The sequence below is a fragment of the Anabrus simplex genome, chromosome 2 (assembly GCF_040414725.1).
Source record: "Anabrus simplex isolate iqAnaSimp1 chromosome 2, ASM4041472v1, whole genome shotgun sequence".
In the NCBI taxonomy this organism is placed as follows: Eukaryota; Metazoa; Arthropoda; class Insecta; order Orthoptera; family Tettigoniidae; genus Anabrus; species Anabrus simplex.
The window spans coordinates 149,036,970-149,059,352 of NC_090266.1; the positions used below are offsets into that span (position 1 = coordinate 149,036,970).

Genomic DNA, 22,383 nt, shown 5'->3' on the forward strand with positions numbered 1-22,383 from the left:
ATCGGACTCAAACAAGAATATAGACATACGCAAGACATATAAATAAATTCCAATGAAGTGATCTGAGCCATTATAAAGGATTTTAACACGCACTGTATATTTTAATACGTGATTTTAACATGTGTTATGCATTTTAGAGTGTTTAATATACCTGTACATTTTAAAAATTAGCTAATTTATACAAATTTTAGGCCTAAAAACAAACTAGTTTTCAACTATCTAGATTGTACCATATAACCAATTTTTTACTCTTAAAGATGCCCAATTTGAATGTTTGGACATAGTGCTTCCCCACAACTTCTCCATTTGGAAAGGCAATTCAACCAATATTTGACTTTTGTAAAGGTACCAATGTACAGCTGATGATGACTGTTCAAAAAGTCGAAACCGGTCGTGTAAATTAATCTTATATAAATAAAATTGGTATTGATAAGGTGGAACCTTTTCTTATCTATATTACATGTTAACTATCAATACGGAAAATGAAACTAATTAATCAAGATATCCGTTAGTGCATATGATAACACTCGATGTCCCTTTCTTATCGATTGTTCGACTTTTTGGCATGTTGAAACTGATTGGCGTCTGACCTGCACTTTCTAGTTGGGAGATCAAATATTCCTTTACTTTACGCTTAATATCACAAAGCGATGAAAATCAATTGCCTTTCTGGTTGAAATCATTCGGCATTTTTTTAGCATAATATTGTTCTTCGTCGAAGAGGAAGTCCATCTCTTTTCATAAAATTAATGATCCATCTGTGGTTAACCTTCAAATCCGAGATACTGATTCCATGTGCAGCAGCTATATCTCATCCTTTAAAATACTGCGTTTCGTCAGAAACAGCATATCCAATGTTGCATAACGAAATCCTATATTTGAGTAGATCCTCATCTACCTGTGGAAACTTAACGCTATTTGGTCTGCGAAGTGCTTTGTGAGACTTGTTGGTTGCTTGAAGTGCACTTCCTTGTTACCGTGGTAGCGCACGTTGCATTTGGACAATGAATACTTGCGGTTCGCTGCCCTATTCCCGTATGTTTTTGCGTAACTGATCACCGCGAGTTTATATGATGCAGTATTACATGAATACTTGCTGACTGTGGACTAACAACAATTCTGAGATCACAGAAATCATACGTCCCATATCCGAAACATCGTAAAATAGGTTTGTACCAGACTTGAATAGAGCATCACTAGTTACTTCTGTGCTGATCCTCTCGCTGAATGAGTGCAGTGGTATTTCCTATCGACTGATTACAGCATGTTGCCCAGTATTTGGAATGCCTGGTTTCACAATAGAAAGGCTGCTACTTGAGTAGTTGACATCTTTATTTCGAAACGCATCTGGAGCTGCAGGATGGATGTTCGAAGAAGTGGGTGCGTCAAATACATGAACATTTCTTCTTCTCCACTTTGCACCCAAAAATACTGGGATGCGTAAATTATGCAAGGGCGTTAATTATGTGAGAAAATACGGTAAAATGAAGCTGAACTCTGTATTTGTAATCCTGAGGTGCTACCAATTCTCTTTACAGTTATCCTTGAGATGCTTAATTGCTGGGTCATTTACTATTTACATGCTTATGATGTATATTTTAAGGTACTGTATTTATTTGGTTTGAACTCCTCTGTTGGCAGCCTTGAAGATGGTTTTCCTTGGTTTCTCATTTTCACACCAGGTTGTACCTTAATTAAGGACATGGCCGTTTCCTTCGCACTCCTAGCCCTTTCCCATCCCATCATCGCCATAAGACCTATCTTTGTCGGTGTGTCGTGAAACAGATTGTGTAAATCTGTTATCTCTAACTTTCACACAAATTGCACTCCCTCCTCAGTTCTCTCTTGCCTTCCCCTTTCCATCTTGTTTCTGCCCATCGAAGCAAATCCAAGTTCCTTCTTTCCATCACCATCTATTATCTCTTCCACCTTCTCTCACCAAGATGGCCACAGTTCAAATCCCGACCAGTGCACATGTGATATTTGAAATGAAACATCAAATCCCTGTGGTTTGGATTCCATGTAAAACTGGAGGAGGAGTCATAGTTTTTTCCAAAAGTGTGAGAAGAAATGTTTTCACTCGGTATGTTTCTGAGTCTCTGCTTCCCTTCTAAAGCAATTATTTTCTTTTTTTTGGTACTTTTTCCGCAGGTTCACTAGGCCTGTTTTCCTTTCAAGTGAACTCCCTTAGCCTGTAATAGTCCCGTACTTCATCTACAAGGCTTAAAACGTGTGTTGAATAAGGCTGCTTTTCTAGAGTATGCCTTTTGCGGCTGCTTCACTGAAATATAGACACTGGTAGGTGAAGCTAGTTCTTCTGCTTCTCTTGGGTTGGCAAGTTCTCTTCCACCATCAAAACTGTTGACATCTTCCCTGGACAGTGGTAAGAGGCCCTTGCTAGATACTACTTGCCAGCCCAATTGGCTCAAGGTTTTCTATAGAGGCATTACCGTAATCCTCTGTCACTCACTTGTTGTGCTGGGTTGTGACAAGCAGAGCCACATCGGGCCTGGGTTGACAGGGTTGTGAAATTAAAGCATTATCCTGAATTTTACTGACAGATTGATCATTGTTTAATTGCAGGTGATTACAGTTTTGTTTCGTGGAGTGTATTTTGTCTTTGAGTGCGAGCCGATGACCTAGATGTTAAGGCTCTTTTAAACAACAAGCATCATTTTCTAGTGTGTTTGTTATGAAGATAATGTAACGAATATTGTTTTCCCCTTAGAATTAATTTGCAATAGAGCTTGATGGAAGTTTCTTTATTCGATGTTACTCTATCTTTCAGACTATGAATTTTGAATTAACAAAAGGATACCTTGACCTTGTTGTAACATATGTAACTCTAATGGTGCTACTGTCAAGAGTGGAGGATCGTAAAGCTGTACTTGGGCTTTTTAATGCTGCCCATGAGATGGTTCATAATCAGAGGTATGTTCCTTCAAGATGACTTTTTTGAAAAATGTTTCAGTTGCAAAAATTTTCATAGATTGATAAAACTAGAAATTCCCACAAACATGTTTCTGGAAATATTTCTCCCACTTGGACATCATGTTTTGTTTACCTTGTTCATAAAAATCTATTTTCATGGCATATTCTTCCTGCGCTTAACTGATTCAATTTCTTCATTCAAATCTAATTATTTGGCACTCGGGAAACTTTTTATTGGAGTAAATCTTTGAGATCTGAGTCAGATTCATATTGTAAGGTAGGTGTTGTAGCCCTTGCAAACTAAATGGCACAATTTTTACATGAATAAGTTCCAGAGCGTGTTAGTGCTCATTGTTATAAAAGCAGTCTGGTATTTGTGGTATCCCTGTTAGGATATTTTTAGTCTTGAAGAAGAACAAAAAAAGTGTCCAATCAGTTTGTATAAAGATAGGAACGTGAAAAGGAACACATAATAAGATGAACACAATGACAGGATTGTTTAGGAAGAGGGAGCAACAGAAGGAGAAGAAAAGGACAAACATGAAAATACAAAAGGACAAGGGCAATCTCCACGTCTTTGTACACTGCCATCTTTAGACAGACAGGGTCTCTCCTCATCAATCCCTGTTTATCTACATCCATCTCTTATCGGCCCCCTACGAGCACATTTTTATTTATCAGGATGGAGGGCATCAACACTCATTGAAAGGCCATCTTGTCAGAATTTCAGTCTTGATGCAGGAAGTGTAGAATAAGAAGAAAGCCAGATAAATACAGTACAAGAACTGGGAAAAGACAAAGGCCAAATGTCCAGATGTATGTTAAGAAAGGCTTTGAATCACTTAGCTAATGTTTGGCTGCTGTGTTTATAGCTATCCGAGTTTGAAGAACTCTACTGAGACAATGCCATGCATGTCCTAGAATGTTATCTTTTGGCCCTTCTTATTTCTGTCTCCCCCCTCCATACACACATGACTCATTTCTCACGTATCCTGAATTCCAGATTCTTTTTCCATATCAAACCCTGAATTTTACTGAATGTATGCAAATACTCTGCACTGTTGGATAATCTGAGAGAGAGAGAGAGAGAGAGAGAGAGAGAGAGAGACAGGGAGAGAAGATAATTGGCTTTGATTTTTGTTTTATTTACAAGAAATTAATTCTGCATAATTATGTACTCCGAAAATGAATAAAATACCATATTTACTCGCATATAACTCGCCACCGCATATATCTCGCACCCCATTTTTAACATTTGAAATTGCAGGAAAAAATCCCCACGCATAACTGGCGTTAATTACTGACATTGTCATAAAAACATATGGTACATACATGAAATAAAGTTTGGATATTCCGTGGACGTGCCTACATTAAATATCGGGACTGTACCACTTGCTGTTACGGTTCCTTGTATGTGGTAGTACAAGAAGAAGCTGCATTTCTTTCTACCTGCAGAACGGTTGAGGCTAGCTGCTGTTACAAAAATACGTAACTCTCAAACCTCCGCTCCAAGGCCGCATTCCTAGCCAGTCAGTCACACTCAGCCATCCCTCTCACTCTTGCCTCGCTGTCGATATGTTTATCATTACCCGTCTGGCAGAGCTGATCACATGAACTGGAAGTGTTTCCCTGTCCAGGCAGTCAAGAGATCACGGTATTAGGTATTGTCCATCTGTTGTATTGTCGACAAGTCTTCACATTTCATTGTTGTTTCTCAGTTAAGTTTTCTTAACAGAGCTGCTGGTCAAGAATTCAGTGTGAATGAGTTTAATGTTCGCTACCCTCCTCTGCGAAACATGTGACCTTGCCGCGGTGGGGAGGCTTGCGTGTCCCAATGATGCAGATAGCCGAGCCGCAGGTGCAACCATATCGGATGGGTATCTGTTGAGAGACCAGACTAAAGAATGGTTCATCGAAAGGGGGGTAGCAGCCTTTCGGTAGTCGCAAGGGCGGCAGTCTAGATGATTGACTGATATGGCCTTGTAATAATACTCAACATGGCTTAGCTGTGTTGATACTGCTACACGGCTGAAAGCAGCGGGAAACTACAGCCGAAATTACCTCCCGAGGACATGCAGCTCTCTCTGCATGAATGATGTACTGATGATGGCTTCCTCCCAGGTAAAATATTCCGGAGGTAAACTAGTCCCCCATTCGGATCTCCGGGTGGAGACTACACGAGAGGGGGCGATCATCAGGAAGATGGATACCGACATTCTGCGAGTCGGAGCATGGAATGTTAGAAGTTGTGGTAGGTTAGAGAATCTGAAAAGGGAGATGGATAGGCTAAAGTTAGATGTAGTTGGTATAAGTGAAGTACGTTGGCAGGAAGAACAAGATTTTTGGTCAGGCGACTACCGAATTATCAACACAAAATCAAACAGGGGAAATGCAGGAGTTGGTTTAATAATGAATAAGAAAATAGGGCAGCGGGTAAGCTACTACGACCAGCATAGTGAAAGAATTGTTGTCGTCAAGATAGACACCAAACCAATGCCCACCACAATAGTGCAGGCCTATATGCCTACTAGTTCAGCGGATGATGAAGAAATCGAAAGAATATATGAGGAGATAGAAGATATAATACAATATGTAAAAGGTGACGAGAATCTAATTGTGATGGGAGAATGGAATGCAGTGGTAGACCAAGGAAGAGAAGGTAATACAGTAGGAGAATTTGGATTGGGACAAAGGAACGAAAGAGGAAGTTGGCTGGTTGAATTCTGCACTGATCATAAATTAGTCCTTGCCAATACTTGGTTCAAACACCACAAACGACGGCTGTATATGTGGACGAGACCTGGAGACACTGGAAGGTATCAAATAGACTTCATTGTGATTGGGCAGAGATTCAGAAACCAGGTGTTGGATTGCAAAACTTTCCCAGGAGCAGACGTGGACTCTTGACCACAACTTGTTGGTCATGAAATGCCATCTGAAGTTGAAGAAATTGAAGAAAGGAAAGAATGCAAAAAGATGGGACCTAGACAAGTTGAAAGAAAAGGGTGTGAGGGATTGTTTCAAGGAACATGTTGCACAAGGACTAAATGAAAAGGCTGAAGGAAACACAATAGAGGAAGAGTGGAGAGTCATGAAAAATGAAGTCATTAGGGCTGCTGAAGAAATGTTAGGAAGGAAGAAAAGATCAACTAGGAATTGGTGGCTAACTCAGGAGATACTAGACCTGATTGATGAACGACGAAAATACAAGAATGCTAGAAATGAAGAGGGCAGAAAAGAATACAGGCGATTAGAGAATCAAGTGGATAGGAAGTGCAAGGTAGCCAAGGAAGAATGGCTGAAGGAGAAGTGCAAGGATGTCGAAGGCTGTATGGTCCTGGGAAAGGTAGATTCTGCATACAGGAAAATCAAGGAAACCTTTGGAGAAAGGAAATCTAGGTGTATGAACATTAAGAGCTCAGATGGAAAGCCACTTCTAGCGAAAGAAGACAAAGCAGAAAGATGGCGGGAGCATATCCAACAGTTGTATCAAGGTAAAGATGTAGATAATTTGGTTCTGGAACATGAAGAGGCTGTTGATGCTAATGAAATGGGAGACCCAATTTTGAGGTCAGAGTTTGACAGAGCTGTGAGTGACCTAAATAGGAACAAGGCACCTGGAATTGATGATATTCCCTCTGAATTACTGACTGCCTTAGGAGAAACCAGCATGGCAAGGTTATTTCATTTAGTGTGCAAGATGTGTGAGACAGGAGAAGTCCCATCTGATTTTCGGCAGAATGTTGTTATACCTATTCCCAAGAAAGCCGGTGCTGACAGGTGTGAAAACTACCGCACCATTAGTTTAGTATCTCATGCCTGCAAAATTTTAACACGTATTATTTACAGAAGAATGGAAAAACAAGTTGAAGCTGAGTTGGGAGAAGATGAATTTGGCTTCAGAAGAAATGTAGGAACACGTGAAGCAATCCTGACTTTACGTCTGATCTTAGAGGATGAAATCAAGAAGGACAAGCCCACGTACATGGCATTCATAGATCTAGAAAAGGCATTCGATAATGTTGATTGGACCAAGCTATTTATGATTCTGAAGATGATAGGGATCAGATACCGAGAACGAAGAATTATCTACAATCTGTATGAAAATCGGTCTGCAGTGATAAGAATCGAGGGCTTTGAAAAAGAAGCAGCAATCCAGAAAGGAGTGAGGCAAGGCTGCACTTTGTCCCCTCTCCTTTTCAATGTTTACATAGAACAGGCAGTAAAGGATATCAAAGAGAAATTTGAAAAGGGAATCACAGTCCAAGGAGAGGAAATCAAAACTTTGAGATATTGTTATTTTATCTGAGACTGCAGAAGATAAAAATCATTGTTATCCGTATTGAAGATACTGAATGTAGGATGTTAAAAGGTTTGTTTTTTTCACCTATTCAATACATATAAGTTTTATAAATTAGGAATTTATTGTAGATTCCACTTGAGACATGTTTCGCCCTTCATTGAGGGCATCATCAGTCAAAATATCACCTCAAGGTAAAAAATCAGGTAACTGGTTAGTAGTAGACATGTACAAATTATTACATATTATTACCAACATATAAAAATTAAGTATGGGAAAAAATTTTTGCACAAAAGTGATGGTTGAACATGTAGGTTTAGATGAAAAGTCAGCACCAATGCCTAAAAATAACAAAGTAGAGTTCTGCAGTGGTGCTCTGGAGAAACAGTTGACGCAATCATATGAAAATAAAAAGTTTAAAAAATATTTACAATAAAACAATTAAGGGAGAAAAGGTGTAGTGTTTGGCATCAATGTTAGTAACCAAAAATTGATGTCAAAGGTTGGTAACTATACAGTATTTACATAGTTCACTTGAACAGTTGAGATAAAGTTTTTTAAAAATATTTACATTTATCATTCAGCGTAAATGTTTGTAATAAAAACTAATGTTAATGATTGGTAACTATATAGTAATTACATTATCTAATTGAAAGTTGAGAATTTACAATTATATACATATTTACACAAGAGCAGCTGGTGCGCAAGGATAAAAAATTTTAGTACCAAGTGCGTCCTGATGTTTTAGAGGTTGGAAGAAAGAATTAGCATTGCCATTTCAGAAATATGTAGAGCAGATTATTTTAGTTAAAAATCACCGGGGGTAGGGGAAATTTTTTTATAGCCAAATGAGGTTTTATAGGCATCAAGCTGAAAGTTTTCCAGTTGAAGCGCCGAGATCGGGTAATAATATGTAATAATTTGTACATGTCTACTACTAACCAGTTACCTGATTTTTTACCTTGAGGTGATATTTTGACTGATGATGCCCTCAATGAAGGGCGAAACATGTCTCAAGTGGAATCTACAATAAATTCCTAATTTATAAAACTTATATGTATTGAATAGGTGAAAAAAACAAACCTTTTAACATCCTACTGCAGAAGATCTCGAGAAGTTGCTGAATGGTATGGATGAAGTCTTGGGTAAGGAGTACAAGATGAAAATAAATAAGTCCAAACAAAAGTAATGGAGTGCAGTCGAACGAAGGCAGGTGATGTAGGAAATATTAATTAGGAAATGATGTCTTAAAGGAAGTAGATGAATATTGTTACTTGGGTAGTAAAATAACTAACGATGGCAGGAGAACAAAAAATGCAGACTAGCACAAGCAAGGAAGAGCTTTCTTAAGAAAAGAAATTTGCTCACTTCAAACATTGATATCGGAATTAGAAAGATGTTTTTGAAGACTTTCGTGTGGAGCGTGGCATTGTATGGAAGTGAAACATGGACGATAACTAGCTCAGAAAGAAAGAGAATATAAGTTTTTGAAATGTGGTGTTACAGAAGAATGCTGAAGGTGAGATGGATAGATCGAATCACGAATGAAGAGATACTGAATCGAATTGGTGAGAGGAGATCGATTTATCTAAACTTGATGAGAAGAAGAGATAGAATGATAGGACACATCTTAAGACACCGAGGACTTGTTGAGTTGGTTTTTGAAGGAATTGTAGGTGGTAAGAACGGTGGGGGTAGACCAAGGTATGAATATGACAAGCGGATTAGAGCAGATGTAGGATGCACTATTTACGTAGAAATGAAAAGGTTAGCACAGGATAGGGTGGCATGGATAGCTGCATCAAACCAGTCTATGGACTGATGACTCAAACAACAACACTGGTGCAAACAGAAGGCTGCGCTAGAAACCACCAACCGAGCACGTAAAGCATTCAGAGGGCCGAAAACTGGTAAGTTTCCTGAGCTGGAAGACGAGTTGCTTCATTACAGTGATGGCTTTAGTATCTTGCACTTGATGCTACATTTCAAAGCGCGTGAACTAGTGATTAAAGGAGGAATCACTATCGAGTTGAGTTTGCGGTTAGGAGTGTGGAGCTGTGAGCTCGCATCTGGGAGATAGTGAGTTCGAAACCCGCTGTCGGTGGCCCTGAATGGTTTTCCGTGGTTTCCCATTTTCACACCCGGCAAATGCTGGGGCTGTGCCTTACTTAAGGCCATGGCCGCTTCCTTCCTATTCCTAGGCCTTTCCTGTCCCATCGTCGCCATTAGACCTGTGTCGATGTGACGGAAAAAAAAAAAAAAAAAAAAAGCGGGGAGGAATCAGCTGTTCAGATCTGAAAGTGAGCCGAGTTGGATCCGTAGATTCATGACACGAAACGAATTGTGTCCCCGAAAGTGAACATCTCTCTGTCAGAGAAGGCCAAGTGATTTCATCGACAAAATCATAGATTTTCATCGCCATGTGATAGCAATGCGGAAGAAAAACAATGACCTCTTATCTCAAATTGGCAGTGCAGATTAAATCCTGATAAACTTCGACTTGCCTTGCACCACAACCTTCAACAAGAAGGGAGAATCTAGCATGCTTGTACGTACAACTGGGTGTGAAAAACAGCGTTGCACTATCATGGTAGCAATAACCGCAGACGGAAGAAGATTGCCACCGTATGTTATTTTCAAAAGAAAAGCAGTGTCTAAAGTGAAGTTTCCCAAAGACATTAATGTGCGGCTTCAAGAGAAAGGATGGATGGATGGATACAGCTCTTGTCCTGGACTGGGTCTGTACGGTGTGGTGAGCATGGCCAGGGGCACTGCTTCGACGCCCAGCAATGCTGGTGTGGGACATTTTCCGTGGACACTTGATGGAAGATGCAAAGAAACGTCTTCAGGAATTGAAAACTGATCTCGTTATAATTCCTGATGGACTCTCACATTGTCTACAGCCCTTAGATTTTTCCATCAATGAGTCTTTCAAGGACAACATATGTAAATTATATGCCGAATGGATGGGAGGAGGGGAGCATTAGCTGATGCCAGCATAAAATGTGGAGGCCATCAGTTTGAAATCTTGTGTGATTGGGTTATGCTGGCATGGGTTATGGTGTCGACAAACGTTATTGTGAAGAGTTTCTTGAAGATGGGCATCGCAAATGCGCTGGATGGAAGTCAGGATGCAGCAGTATGGGATGGTGACCAGAATTATGCATGCGAGAATAGCTCAGAGATTGAAGGGAGTGACAGTGAATAGGGTGAGTATGCCAGTTGTCTTGTTTTAACAGCCTAATGCAAGTTTTATGTTTTTCAGAAATACAATCTTCTGCACACAAATTCCCCGCATATATCATGCACCAAAAATGTTCACACTTATTTTTAGTCAAAAAAGTGTGAGGTATATGCGAGCAAATACAGTATACATTTGTTTTAAGAAATAAGAAATAAATAAATTTACAAGAGGGTTGACCTTTTCAGTACAATTTGTCAAGTAAATCATCACTTTGATCGTTATCACTAGCGGAAGTATTATATTCATCATTGCCATCATCCCGTAGAGCATCATCCTTAGTTCCGTCTTGTTTCTTTTCTTTTTCTTTCTTCCAAGAATGTGATACACCTAAAATTATGGCCGATGGGAGAGTGCATCATTGATTTCAGAGGTTTGTTCATATTTTCTTGCATCTTGTTAAATTTTGTGTAAATTTATAGTGAGAAGGTTATCTTTTCTCTGGTGCTGTTTTCATGATACACATATGCTTAAGTCAGATTAGGCAACTCTGTGTGAGAAAACTGAAACGTTTGCCACAGAATGTGATAGATCGCCTTCAGTATAGTTTGCTCGGTATGTGCACTAGTGAGCTTTCTCATCGACATTTGAGGGCGACGTCGGGGTCTATTAGTAATATCCATCAACTGTTGTTCTGTAAAGAAAATTCAAAATGAAGACAGCATGTTTTCATAATAAATGCTTAAATTGCGTAGCTGATAGCAGTTTTTAACTCGTTAGAAGTAAGGGCTGAAGTAAACGATAACTTAATTTTAATGCTATATACTGAAATTAAGAGAGAATGTGATACACCTTGAGATATGGCAGAGTGCATCACTGATTTCAAAGTTGAGCTTATATTTTGTGTCATGTAGCTATTGGCTTGCATTTGAGAGATAGTGGGTGTAAACCCCACTGTCAGCAGCCTTGAAGATGGTTTTCTGTGGTTTCCAACCTTCACACCAGGCAAATGCTTGGGCTTTACCTGAAGGCTATGACCCCTTCCTTCCCACTTCTAGCCCTTTCCTATCCCATCGTCACCATAAGACCTATCTGTGTCGGTGCGACATCAAATGAATTGTAAAAGAAATTAATTTTTTTTGGATAGTATATTCCCATGTAAATTCATAGCGAGAAGTTTATCATTTCTCTTCTGGCGCACGAAATATGTTTTCATGATACATACACAATTAACTTAAGAATCATATATATATTTGCTCGCGAAGTAAGGTCTATACTAGGTTTTTATCTTTTCAGAATGAAATTGAACACATGCGTTCTCATAGTATAGGAATTCGAAAAATAACTAATGAATAAATCGTAGTGTGCACTTCTTGAACAAAAACGTGAGTTTTGAACAAAATGATTGCCATTTCATACTGATTTTAATCAGTACAGGGATTTCCCTTGACTTACGAAAAATCGGATATAACGACAATATGCTGTAGTGAGTAAATTTTTTGCCTTTATGAATTCTCGCTACAATGGACTTCTACTGTACATGCCCACACCATTCGGCTGTGCCATCCTGATATGGTTGTGCAGGCACATGTAAACAGATGAAAATGGAGGCACTAGGCCTTTTCACTTATAATTAAACATTTATTTTCCTTATTTGACCCCTTAGCTTCGCAGCCATTTAGAGAGCTTCCTACTCCACACTGGAGGAGATTTCAACTACACTTGACTGAAATGCATTGATTCACTTAAGAAGTTACTACAAGTTTATGAGTAGCCCGATATTCACAAAATTGGGAATTCCATATGATAGAACTGTGTACATGCAGATAATTACATAATTGTTTCACATTACCTTAGTAGCTTATTTCCACAAACCTACTATACTAGTGTAGCAGGGGGAGAGGTGATACTCCCACGTGGCGCGTCCCTGGTGGCAGATAGGGGGGTCCTAACTGGCTTGCCGGTGGGCTTGAGGGAAATAAAATACCTCTCGCGGAACAAACACACAACCCCTTGTGGGTGGAGGACGCAGACGAAGAATACACTCACGGTATCCCCTGCCTGTCGTAAGAGACGACTAAAAGGGGTGACCAAGGGATGATCAAATTAGGACCATGAGACTATTTGTAATTAGTACCATCAGGCAGGGAACACCATGGGTCGCTTTTACTTGCGTGTAGTACCACTATGTTGGGTACAAAATAGGTTTGTGATTAGTAGCGACAGTATGTGGCTCAGGATGCATTTTACAGTACCTGTGGTTCGTACCCCTATATGAGCGACACCATGGGATGCACAAAGTAATGAAACAAGGTGTTAGGATCCACATATTCAATACTAAATTATCTGATAGCTTTTAAAGTAATCACATATTCATTTATTTATTATCATGGTACCGGTTTCGGCAAAGTGATTGCCATCAGCAGCCTAGGGAATTTCTACAAAGGCATTCGAAATTACATTAACATGTGACTCTTATAGTTAATATACTAATAACTTAAAATGGATATCCATGTAAAAGCTGAATAATGTTATTAACAAGTGTTAAATGATAGTCATTGAGCATTTACATTTTCAGGTTGACACCTTAACAATCATATAATTAAAAAGAAATTGACAGACTAAAATTTTTGAGTGATTGATTTAAAATATACACTTCATTATAAAATACTACTTATTTTCAGTTTTTTTATCAGTCGCTAGTAGTATTCCAAGTGACATTGTTTGTGTTCATTAGACAGCTTGATTTAATTATTAGGTCATAGGTATTGTAGCCATATTTATTATTAATAGGCTAATATGAAAGCAACCAAGGTTCTTGATAGAAGGTAGTTTCTCAAATAAATTATGCAGCTTATATTTCTTTGAGGAACTACCTTCTATCAAGAACCTTGGTTGCTTTCATATCAGCCTAGTAACACTAAAATATGGCTACAATACTTAGACATATAATTGAATCCAACCTGTTTTAATGAACTTGATTATTGTATAATTTAAGGAATCCTCTGTCATTTGTATACACTATATTACTAGTGATTGATAGACAAGATAAGTCATATTTTATTTATAAAGGATATAAGAATATTTTAAATCATTCATTCTGGTTTTAAGATTGTCAAGTTCGAGCCGAGTGCCTTATACAATTATGCAGCTTATATTTCCTTTACACAAAAGATGGAAACAGATGGAGGTGACAGTAAAAGAATGTTGTATGGAATTATACAAAGTAATAGGAAAGAGTTTTTACAAAGCTGATGAAAGAGCAAGGTGGAGAGTTGATAACACATCCAGAAGAAATAAAGAGAAGATGGAAGGAGTATTTACACTGACTGACAGAGCAAATGCAACACCAAGAAGGAGTGGTTCGAAAGGGATGAAAGTTGGGGAAAAAACAGAGACGGCACGGGCGAATAATTGATGTTTATTTCAAACCGATATGCGGGTTACACAATGCGCACGGCATCGACTCAGTAGGATGTAGGACCACCGGGAGCGGCGATGCACGCAGAAACACGTCGAGGTACAGAGTCAATAAGAGTGCGGATGGTGTCCTGAGGGATGGTTCTCCATTCTCTGTCAACCATTTGCCACAGTTGGTCGTCCGTACAAGGCTGGGGCAGAGTTTGCAAACGGCGTCCAATGAGATCCCACACGTGTTCGATTGGTTAGAGATCCGGAGAGTACGCTGGCCACGGAAGCATCTGTACACCTCGTAGAGCCTGTTGGGAGATGCGAGCAGTGTGTGGGCGGGCATTATCCTGCTGAAACAGAGCATTGGGCAGCCCCTGAAGGTACGGGAGTGCCACCGGCCGCAGCACATGCTGCACGTAGCGGTGGGCATTTAACGTGCCTTGAATACGCACTAGAGGTGACGTGGAATCATACGCAATAGCGCCCCAAACCATGATGCCGCGTTGTCTAGCGGTAGGGCGCTCCACATTTACTGCCGGATTTGACCTTTCTCCACGCCGACGCCACACTCGTCTGCGGTGACTGTCACTGACAGAACAGAAGCGTGACTCATCGGAGAACACGACGTTCCGCCATTCCCTCATCCAAGTCGCTCTAGCCCGGCACCATGCCAGGCGTGCACGTCTATGCTGTGGAGTCAATGGTAGTCTTCTGAGCGGACGCCGGGAGTGCAGGCCTCCTTCAACCAATCGACAGGAAATTGTTCTCGTCGATATTGGGACAGCCAGGGTGTCTTGCACATGCTGAAGAATGGCGGTTGACGTGGCGTGCGGGGCTGCCACCGCTTGGCGGCGGATGCGCCGATCCTCGCGTGCTGACGTCACTCGGGCTGCGCCTGGATCCCTCGCACGTGCCACATGTCCCTGCGCCAACCATCTTCGCCACAGGCGCTGCACCGTGGACACATCCCTATGGGTATCGGCTGCGATTTGACGAAGCGACCAACGTGCCCTTCTCAGCCCGATCACCATACCCCTCGTAAAGTCGTCTGTCTGCTGGAAATGCCTCCGTTGACGGCAGCCTGGCATTCTTAGCTATACACGTGTCCTGTGGCACACGACAACATGTTCTACAGTGACTGTCGGCTGAGAAATCACGGTACGAAGTGGGCCATTCGCCAACGCCGTGTCCCATTTATCGTTCGCTATGTGCGCAGCACAGCGGCGCATTTCACATCATGAGCATACCTCAGTGACGTCAGTCTACCCTGCAATTGGCATAAAGTTCTGACCACTCCTTCTTGGTGTTGCATTTGCTCTGTCAGTCAGTGTATATAAACTGCTGAATGTGAGAAATTGTGCAGAGGAGACTGTAGTAATACGGTGTGATGACTCAGCAGTAGAAGATGATATAACCATGTTAGAAGTGGAATTATCAATCTGTAAAATAGGGAAGGCACCAGGAATGGATGAAATTAGTGTGGAAATGATAAAGGCTGCTGGACCTATTGAACTGCAGTGGGTGTTCATTGTTAAAGTTCATAAGGAGACAGAAACGTGTGCTCGAAGATTGAGGAAAGGGAATAATACCACCACTTTTTAAGAAGGGGGACAAAAAAGCGTGTGATAACTAGGGCCCGGATTTTTAAGTTTCAAACTATTTTATTCCTTGCTAGCTAACTGCAGTATTTCATTACCATTGGAGTAAACTACTCGAATCTTATAAAACCTAAAAATGGCTGAATAAGACATTAAAACCTAAAGAAAACTAAATGTGCTATTCAAGATAATATTACGTTATTTTGAAATAGAATTGCCAAATATTAATGAAAGTGAATGATTTTTTTAAAAATAAAAATTATGTGCGACTTTTTGAAACTACTTCATGGTTTGGAACTGGAAGCGTTTTGTAAGTATAACTTGGGTGAGCGAAACAACGTGATACGATACTATTCCACCAGGGTATAGCACAACTCAAGAGGCAGTTCCCGGGCGTTCGCTGGCCTGTATCTAGCAGGTACAAGCTCGCCTGACTTGCCAGGTTCAGTGCATTTCTCATTGTGTACAGTCGACTCTCTGTCTCTCTCTCTATCTCACAATCACTACAGTTGCATGTAAGAACTTACAAGGGACATCTGTCAAGCAAATTTCAATCCGTGCAGTTATCGGTTAACTAATACAAAACTATTATCCAGATATACCTAGCAGCATTATTTGTAGTTCAGTAGTGCTCCCCAATACTTTAAGCAGTTTAAATCCACTTGAATATTTTTAAGTATTGCCCGGTATATATAGATATCTTTGTTGTTAGAGCTCATAAAATATGCTTCTGCTTTATAAATATTTTCACCATGTTGAGAAATAATTGACTTTTTTTTTTTTTTTTTTTGGGATGAGGATGGTTCTAATATTGTGCTCTTATCTGCATGTACTTAGCTCATCACAATTCCTTTTGTTTCAGCGATCAAAGTTTCCCAAGATTAGGGCAAATGATAATGGATTATGATCCACCTATCAAAAAATTGTCTGAAGAATTTGTGCCTCATACAAAACTCCTATTTACAGCACTAATGTCTCTGTGGCCAATTTATATCAACAGAAACATATCTGCAGAGAAATGGAGGTACTGTAAATTTCATACATCTTGAAATGTCTTTCTGCGAGATGTGATCAAATGAAATCCATTTGTGTTGTCACATAAACTTGAGCATAACATAACAACAGCCTATTCAGGTAGTGGTAGAAGAAACTGTAGTATTTAGTATTGAAGGGTGTGTTTACACTGGATCCCATAAGATGCTCACTGATCACCACAGGGAAGAATTGATTAGAAAGCCATCTGATGTGGATCATTAAGCAGTGATTCAGCTCCTACCAGCAGAAGAATGTTTGCTTTAATGATATTTTCAACATGCTGAGAAATAATTTTGTATTTATTCATCACAAACTGCAGGCTCAGATCCAGCATGTGACTAGTATGTATGTTTTGAAGATAACTGTGACAAACTGGACGTAAATGTTTTGGGAAGAAAGTGAGGAAACAAAAGGTCATCCATGTCCAGACCAGGCTCATGTTGTTGTAACTGATGAAACCGTCACCATGCAATGCGGGAAGCACTTGTTGGATTGATTGGGTCAATTCAGGTAACGATAGAAGAAACTGCAATATTGGAAGGTGTGTTCATGCTAAATCCCATAAATGCTCACTGACCACTACAAAGAAGAATGTGTGGATTTGTGCCATCTAACGAAACATAGAGCTTCAAATTGAAATATCTTGGATCACCAAATGTGCAAAAGAAAATCTTGTTGCAGGCTTTGATTGATAACTTTATGTTGACTTTTTTTTTTTTTTAAACTGTGAAACTCTCTTGTTGGCAGACATCAAGAAGTTTGATAGGAATGTCAGTGCCAACCACAAGGGTGTACTGGGCGGACTGCATTACACTATCAAGATTAAATGACCCAACATGCTTTCAGCACTACCTATCATTTGAAGATCTTTGGGAAAAAATGCTCTAATGGGCTGAAATTCTTCTACAATGCAGACACCATGGCCAAAAAGCATAATTTGTCATGGAGCAACCAACATCCCTTTTCATCCTCCTCATGATGTTTGCATATGTGTTAGTAAAGACACTGAATTGGATTTCTTTTGATCACTACTCAGAAACTTAAATAGTCAGAGATGAGAAAAATAAAACACTGGATTTTCCCTATTTTTATTTAATAGTTTCAGAATTTATCAGTTGAACTTTTACTAACGTATACAAACTGCTAGTAGAATAATTTCGCCTGTAGTTTACATGTGCTGTAATATATTTCTGTTAATTTCATTGCAAATTTGTCACAAGTAAATGTTTATATAATTTTTTACAGGTCAGACCAAAAACTGAGTCTGGTTGGAAATCCAGGTCATCTGTTAAAACCTTCACAGACAGATAATATGTCATGTGAATACCTGTCCTTAGATACAATGGAGAGATGGATAACCTGTAAGTATATCCAGCACATAGAAGCTTGTTAAATTTGTATTGTGAAATGTTGGGGTCAGTGACCTTGGTGCTTGACCCCTAAAAACAGCAGTCATTATCAGGTCTCAGATAGTTGTGCATTAAAAAAATGCAAAATATATGTGTATTTATGCAATTTAAAATGGGGAAATATGCGTTAACAGCCCAGAAAATATGTACTATCCAAAACCTCGCTAAAATGATGAAATAATGAAAAGAAATCAAAATTATGTTCTTTTCATCCATTATTTTTGACATTGCCAATCTAACATATAATCTACCAAAGCAATGAAACTGCTGTAAAACTCACCAAATTTGTATGGAACTGCTGCTGAAGTTAATTCTTCCAATTGAATTATATAACATTTATTATTGATTATTTACTGAATTGATTTATAATGAGATAAACAGTGTTTGGCTGCAGCAGATGTAGACACATATTTTAAGTTTACTATTTCTTCTAGCAACAATGTTTCTTAAATGTCTGAAAAAATGCTGTCCATTTTACCATGCAAGATATTGCCACACTTTTGTAATGTACGGTACCCCAACTTTTTTGAAGTACGTACCATATTTACGCGTGTAGGCCTATACGCCGCACTTTTATTACTAAAATTAGGTGGGTAAACATGGAGTACTCCTTGTGCTCGGAATTTTTAAATAGATAGTAAATGCCATTTAGTTTAGAGCACTTTATTAATGTAAAACATTAGTAAAATGCCTTTTAGTTTAGAGCATTTATTTGATTTGATTTGTTTATTTATCATCAACAGAGTTATTGATTCTCCAATTACAGATGATAGAATACATTCAAATAATAACAATATTAACAGAACTTACTACTACCACTAATTATAACTGAGCAATATATAATATTTACAAAACACATACAGAAGGGAAAAAAACCACGAAAACAGAGAAGTGTTTATACATTTGAAATGACCGAAGGAAGGAAGTATAACTTTCAGTTACTAAATGGGCAGAAGATGATACAAGGAACACTCTGTCTATGAAGCGTCCATAAGATGTCTGCAAATTTCACTAGCTGACTAGTGAAATATATCCACTATCCCGCTAATTTCGTTCAGGGATCTTAGGGCCTGCATAAACCAAGAGCTCTTGTGTGATTCCGTTCTGTACCTGGGTAAGTAAAAGGTGACAGCCTGTCGGGTATTGTGTAAAGGAACATGAATTGGTAGCAACTGGAGTAAATTGGGACAGTCAAGGAAATTACCGACATATTTGAGCATGAAGCGTGCATTGACATACCTGCACCTAGTCCGAAGCGACTCAATACACATGGTTGTACAAAACAAATCATAATCTGTCGATGACAGCTTGATACCCAAACACGAGGAAGCCTAAAGTTTTAAATGCCTTGTTAACGATATTTAACACATGCTCATTGAAAGATGACCATTTTGATTACTAAAAATAATACCAAGATTGTTAATTTTATTAACACACTTTACTTCTTGATCCCCTACATGATAATTGAATACATTAACTTGCATTTTTCTCGTGAAGGATATTGCACTGCACTTTGAAATATTTAGGGTTAAATGTCACTTTTTGCACCAATCACTAATATTATTTATATCACACTGTAACAATTCACAGTCGCTCATCTTTTCAATTACCCTGTAGATTTTAAGGTCATCAGCATAGAGCAGGTAGTTGGGATTTGTGATGGCAGATCATTAACAAATAGAAGGAAACATCCTTGTGGGACGCCAGACATAGGCTGATAAGGGTGAGAAATGATACCCTCGCATTTTACTGAATACCTTCTTTCGTAAAGATAGCATTTAAACCATTCAAGCAAGCTTCCATGAATGCCATATGCTGACAACTTAGTCAGAAGAGCATTATGCTGCACTGAGTCGAAAGCCTAGGAAAAGTCCGTGTACACGGCATCAACCTGCTTGCAATTGTCCAGAGCGCTAGATATGAAGTGGGTGTACACAGCAAGATTGGTGGTAGTTGAGCATTTTTGGACAAAACCATGCTGGTTAATATTAATTAAACCACTGACTGCACTGTACATGGCTTTGTATACGACTCTTTCCGCGACTTTAGAAATGAGTGAAAGAAGAACTACTGGTCTGTAATTGACAAATAAAGATCTGTCACCTTTCTTAAAAACTGGAATAACATATCCTTTCTTCCATTCGGACGGGAAATAGCCTGTACGAAGAGACCAGTTGATTATCGCGGCTAGTGGGGTTGCCAGCTCCTCAGCACACTCACGTAACACAATTCCTGGAATTTGACCTGGACCACAAGACTTCTTCGTATCCATCGACTTCAAGATGTTGCAGACTTCCGATGCCGAAGTTACTACTGACGATAAATTAATTTCCTCGAGTTGTTCGGTGTGAGAATTACAGGGAACACTGGGTGGATGGAATGTTTTGAAAGTGTCAGCAAAATTATCCAGAATTTCTTTCAATGAGCTAATTTCCTTGCCTTCATTAATTGTCATAGATGGTAGCCGCTTAGATTTTGATTTGCAATTAATAAATTTCCAAAATTTTTGTGGATGTCTAATAATATCTTCCTCAACAGACCCGACATAATCCCTGTACTTTCTCCGCTGTATTTGTTTGTGTTCCTTTCTTAGCGCCGCGAATTCGATGTAATCTGAAGGAAGTGAAGACCTTGCAGCTCGTTTCCTTGCTCTTTCCTTTGCCCGCATTTTGTCTGTAAGTTCAGAATTATACCAAGAGGGAAGATGCCTAGTCTTCATTATGCGGGAAGGTACGGCGTCCTTAAGAGCGCTGTGCAGTAAGTCATAAAACAAGTCAACTGCGGCATCAAGAGATGGACAGGATTCGAGCAAGTTCCACGGACAACGGGATAAGATATTTCGTAGATGGGGAAAGTCTGCTTTTGTCCAAATAAATAATGATTTTGTAGTCTGTGGTAAACGAGGAACACGGGAAATATGAAGTCTGAGCTCAAGCGAAGAATGATCCGATTGTACTAACTGTTCTGTTGCCTAACACTAATGTAAAACATCAGTATCTGCGTATCTTACAACTCATTGCATCCAAACGTGATTGAAATAGTTTAAGGTACCAATTCATCATCACTTGACACTTTATCACTGTCACTGCTGCTGTCAGATGATGTGCCCCACACTGCATTGTTTTCGGTCCCATCCATTGTATTTGAAATTGATGTAGTTTTGAAGTTCTTGGCTACCATCACTGCTGGGATTCCATGCATCCAGGAATGTATAACATTGCCACATTTTGCAGAACGAAACTACGTACTTTGAGTTTAGAACAGAATTCAGAAAGGAAATTCCCCACAAATGTAGTCGCAAAATTCAGGTGTGGCTTATACTCGCAAACGGCCTGTACTCACGTAAATACGGTAGTTAAAACTTACTACTGCATTACGAAGGTAATCCCAAAAACAAGGTCTCCTTTTTTAATAAATACATAGACCTGTTTATTTCTATAACGGTTACATTATTTTACAGCTTGAACATTTAGCTGTTTTTCTACATAATCACCATTTCAGTCGATGCATTTTTGTAGACGCTGTGACACTTTATGTATTCCCATGTCATACCAGCTTGCCACCATGCTGTTCAGGAAGTTGAGAGTGGCACTTCAGAAAACCTCAGGAACCGAAGTGCAGAGATCATCCAGGGTGATCCGCCGGTCTTCTCACATGATTTGCTCAACCTTCACGACTGGCTTGACGGAAATTGATGGTCTCCCGCTACTTTGTTTGTTCGTCGTGAATTTCAGTCCGACTGGATGCAAACTCTCTACACCACTTATGGACATTTTTGACATCCATGTACGACTCACCGTACACTTCCGTCAATTGGCAATGGATTTCAATTGGTTCAGTACCTTTTGCGTTCAAAAACCGAATAACTGCACACACTTTGTATTTGGCGGTAACATCCAATGGGAGCTCCATTCTCAACAGTTGCCAAGCCAAGACAGAGTGCCTCAGTGCGGCATGTGCATGTTTATATGTGTAATAGACAAGAAATAATAAATAATAAATAATAAATAATAAATAATAAATAATAAATAAATAATAAATAATAATATAAATAATAAAATGTTTGTATGTGAGCGTGGGAAACATTCTTCACAATATTGTGACCAACAGCCACACGAACAGAGTTCTGTATTTATAAAAAAATAGACGACCTTATTTTTGGGATTACCCTCGTATTTGTAATTTCACCTGGTGCAGATTTAAGTTTTAGTAAGAGATTACATACATACATACATACATACATACATACATACATACATACATACATACATCTTCATTGTGGACTGTTATGCCTTTCAGCGTTCAGTCTGCAAGCCTCTGTGAATTTACTAATCGCCACGTAATAGTTCTATATCTCTTATCTTTGAATCGTTGAAAACTGAGTCAAACCATTGTCGCCCTGGTCTCCCTCTACCCCTCTTACCCTCCATAACAGAGTCCATTATTTTCCTAAGTAACCTATCCTCCTCCATTCACATCACTTGACCCCACCACCTAAGCCAGTTTATGCATAGAGCT

The 22,383-nt window shown here is 39.3% G+C and overlaps 1 protein-coding gene across 1 annotated transcript in view; it reads left to right on the forward strand.

Moving 5' to 3' along the window:
• Hem (Nck associated protein 1 Hem) overlaps positions 1-22,383 on the forward strand; it is a 318,021-nt gene that overhangs the window by 69,912 nt on the left and 225,726 nt on the right. The window contains exons 4-6 of the mRNA XM_067140394.2: positions 2,789-2,931; positions 16,284-16,445; positions 17,702-17,817. Of these exons, the coding sequence (XP_066996495.1) occupies positions 2,789-2,931; positions 16,284-16,445; positions 17,702-17,817 (421 nt within the window). The remainder of the gene's footprint in view (positions 1-2,788; positions 2,932-16,283; positions 16,446-17,701; positions 17,818-22,383) is intronic.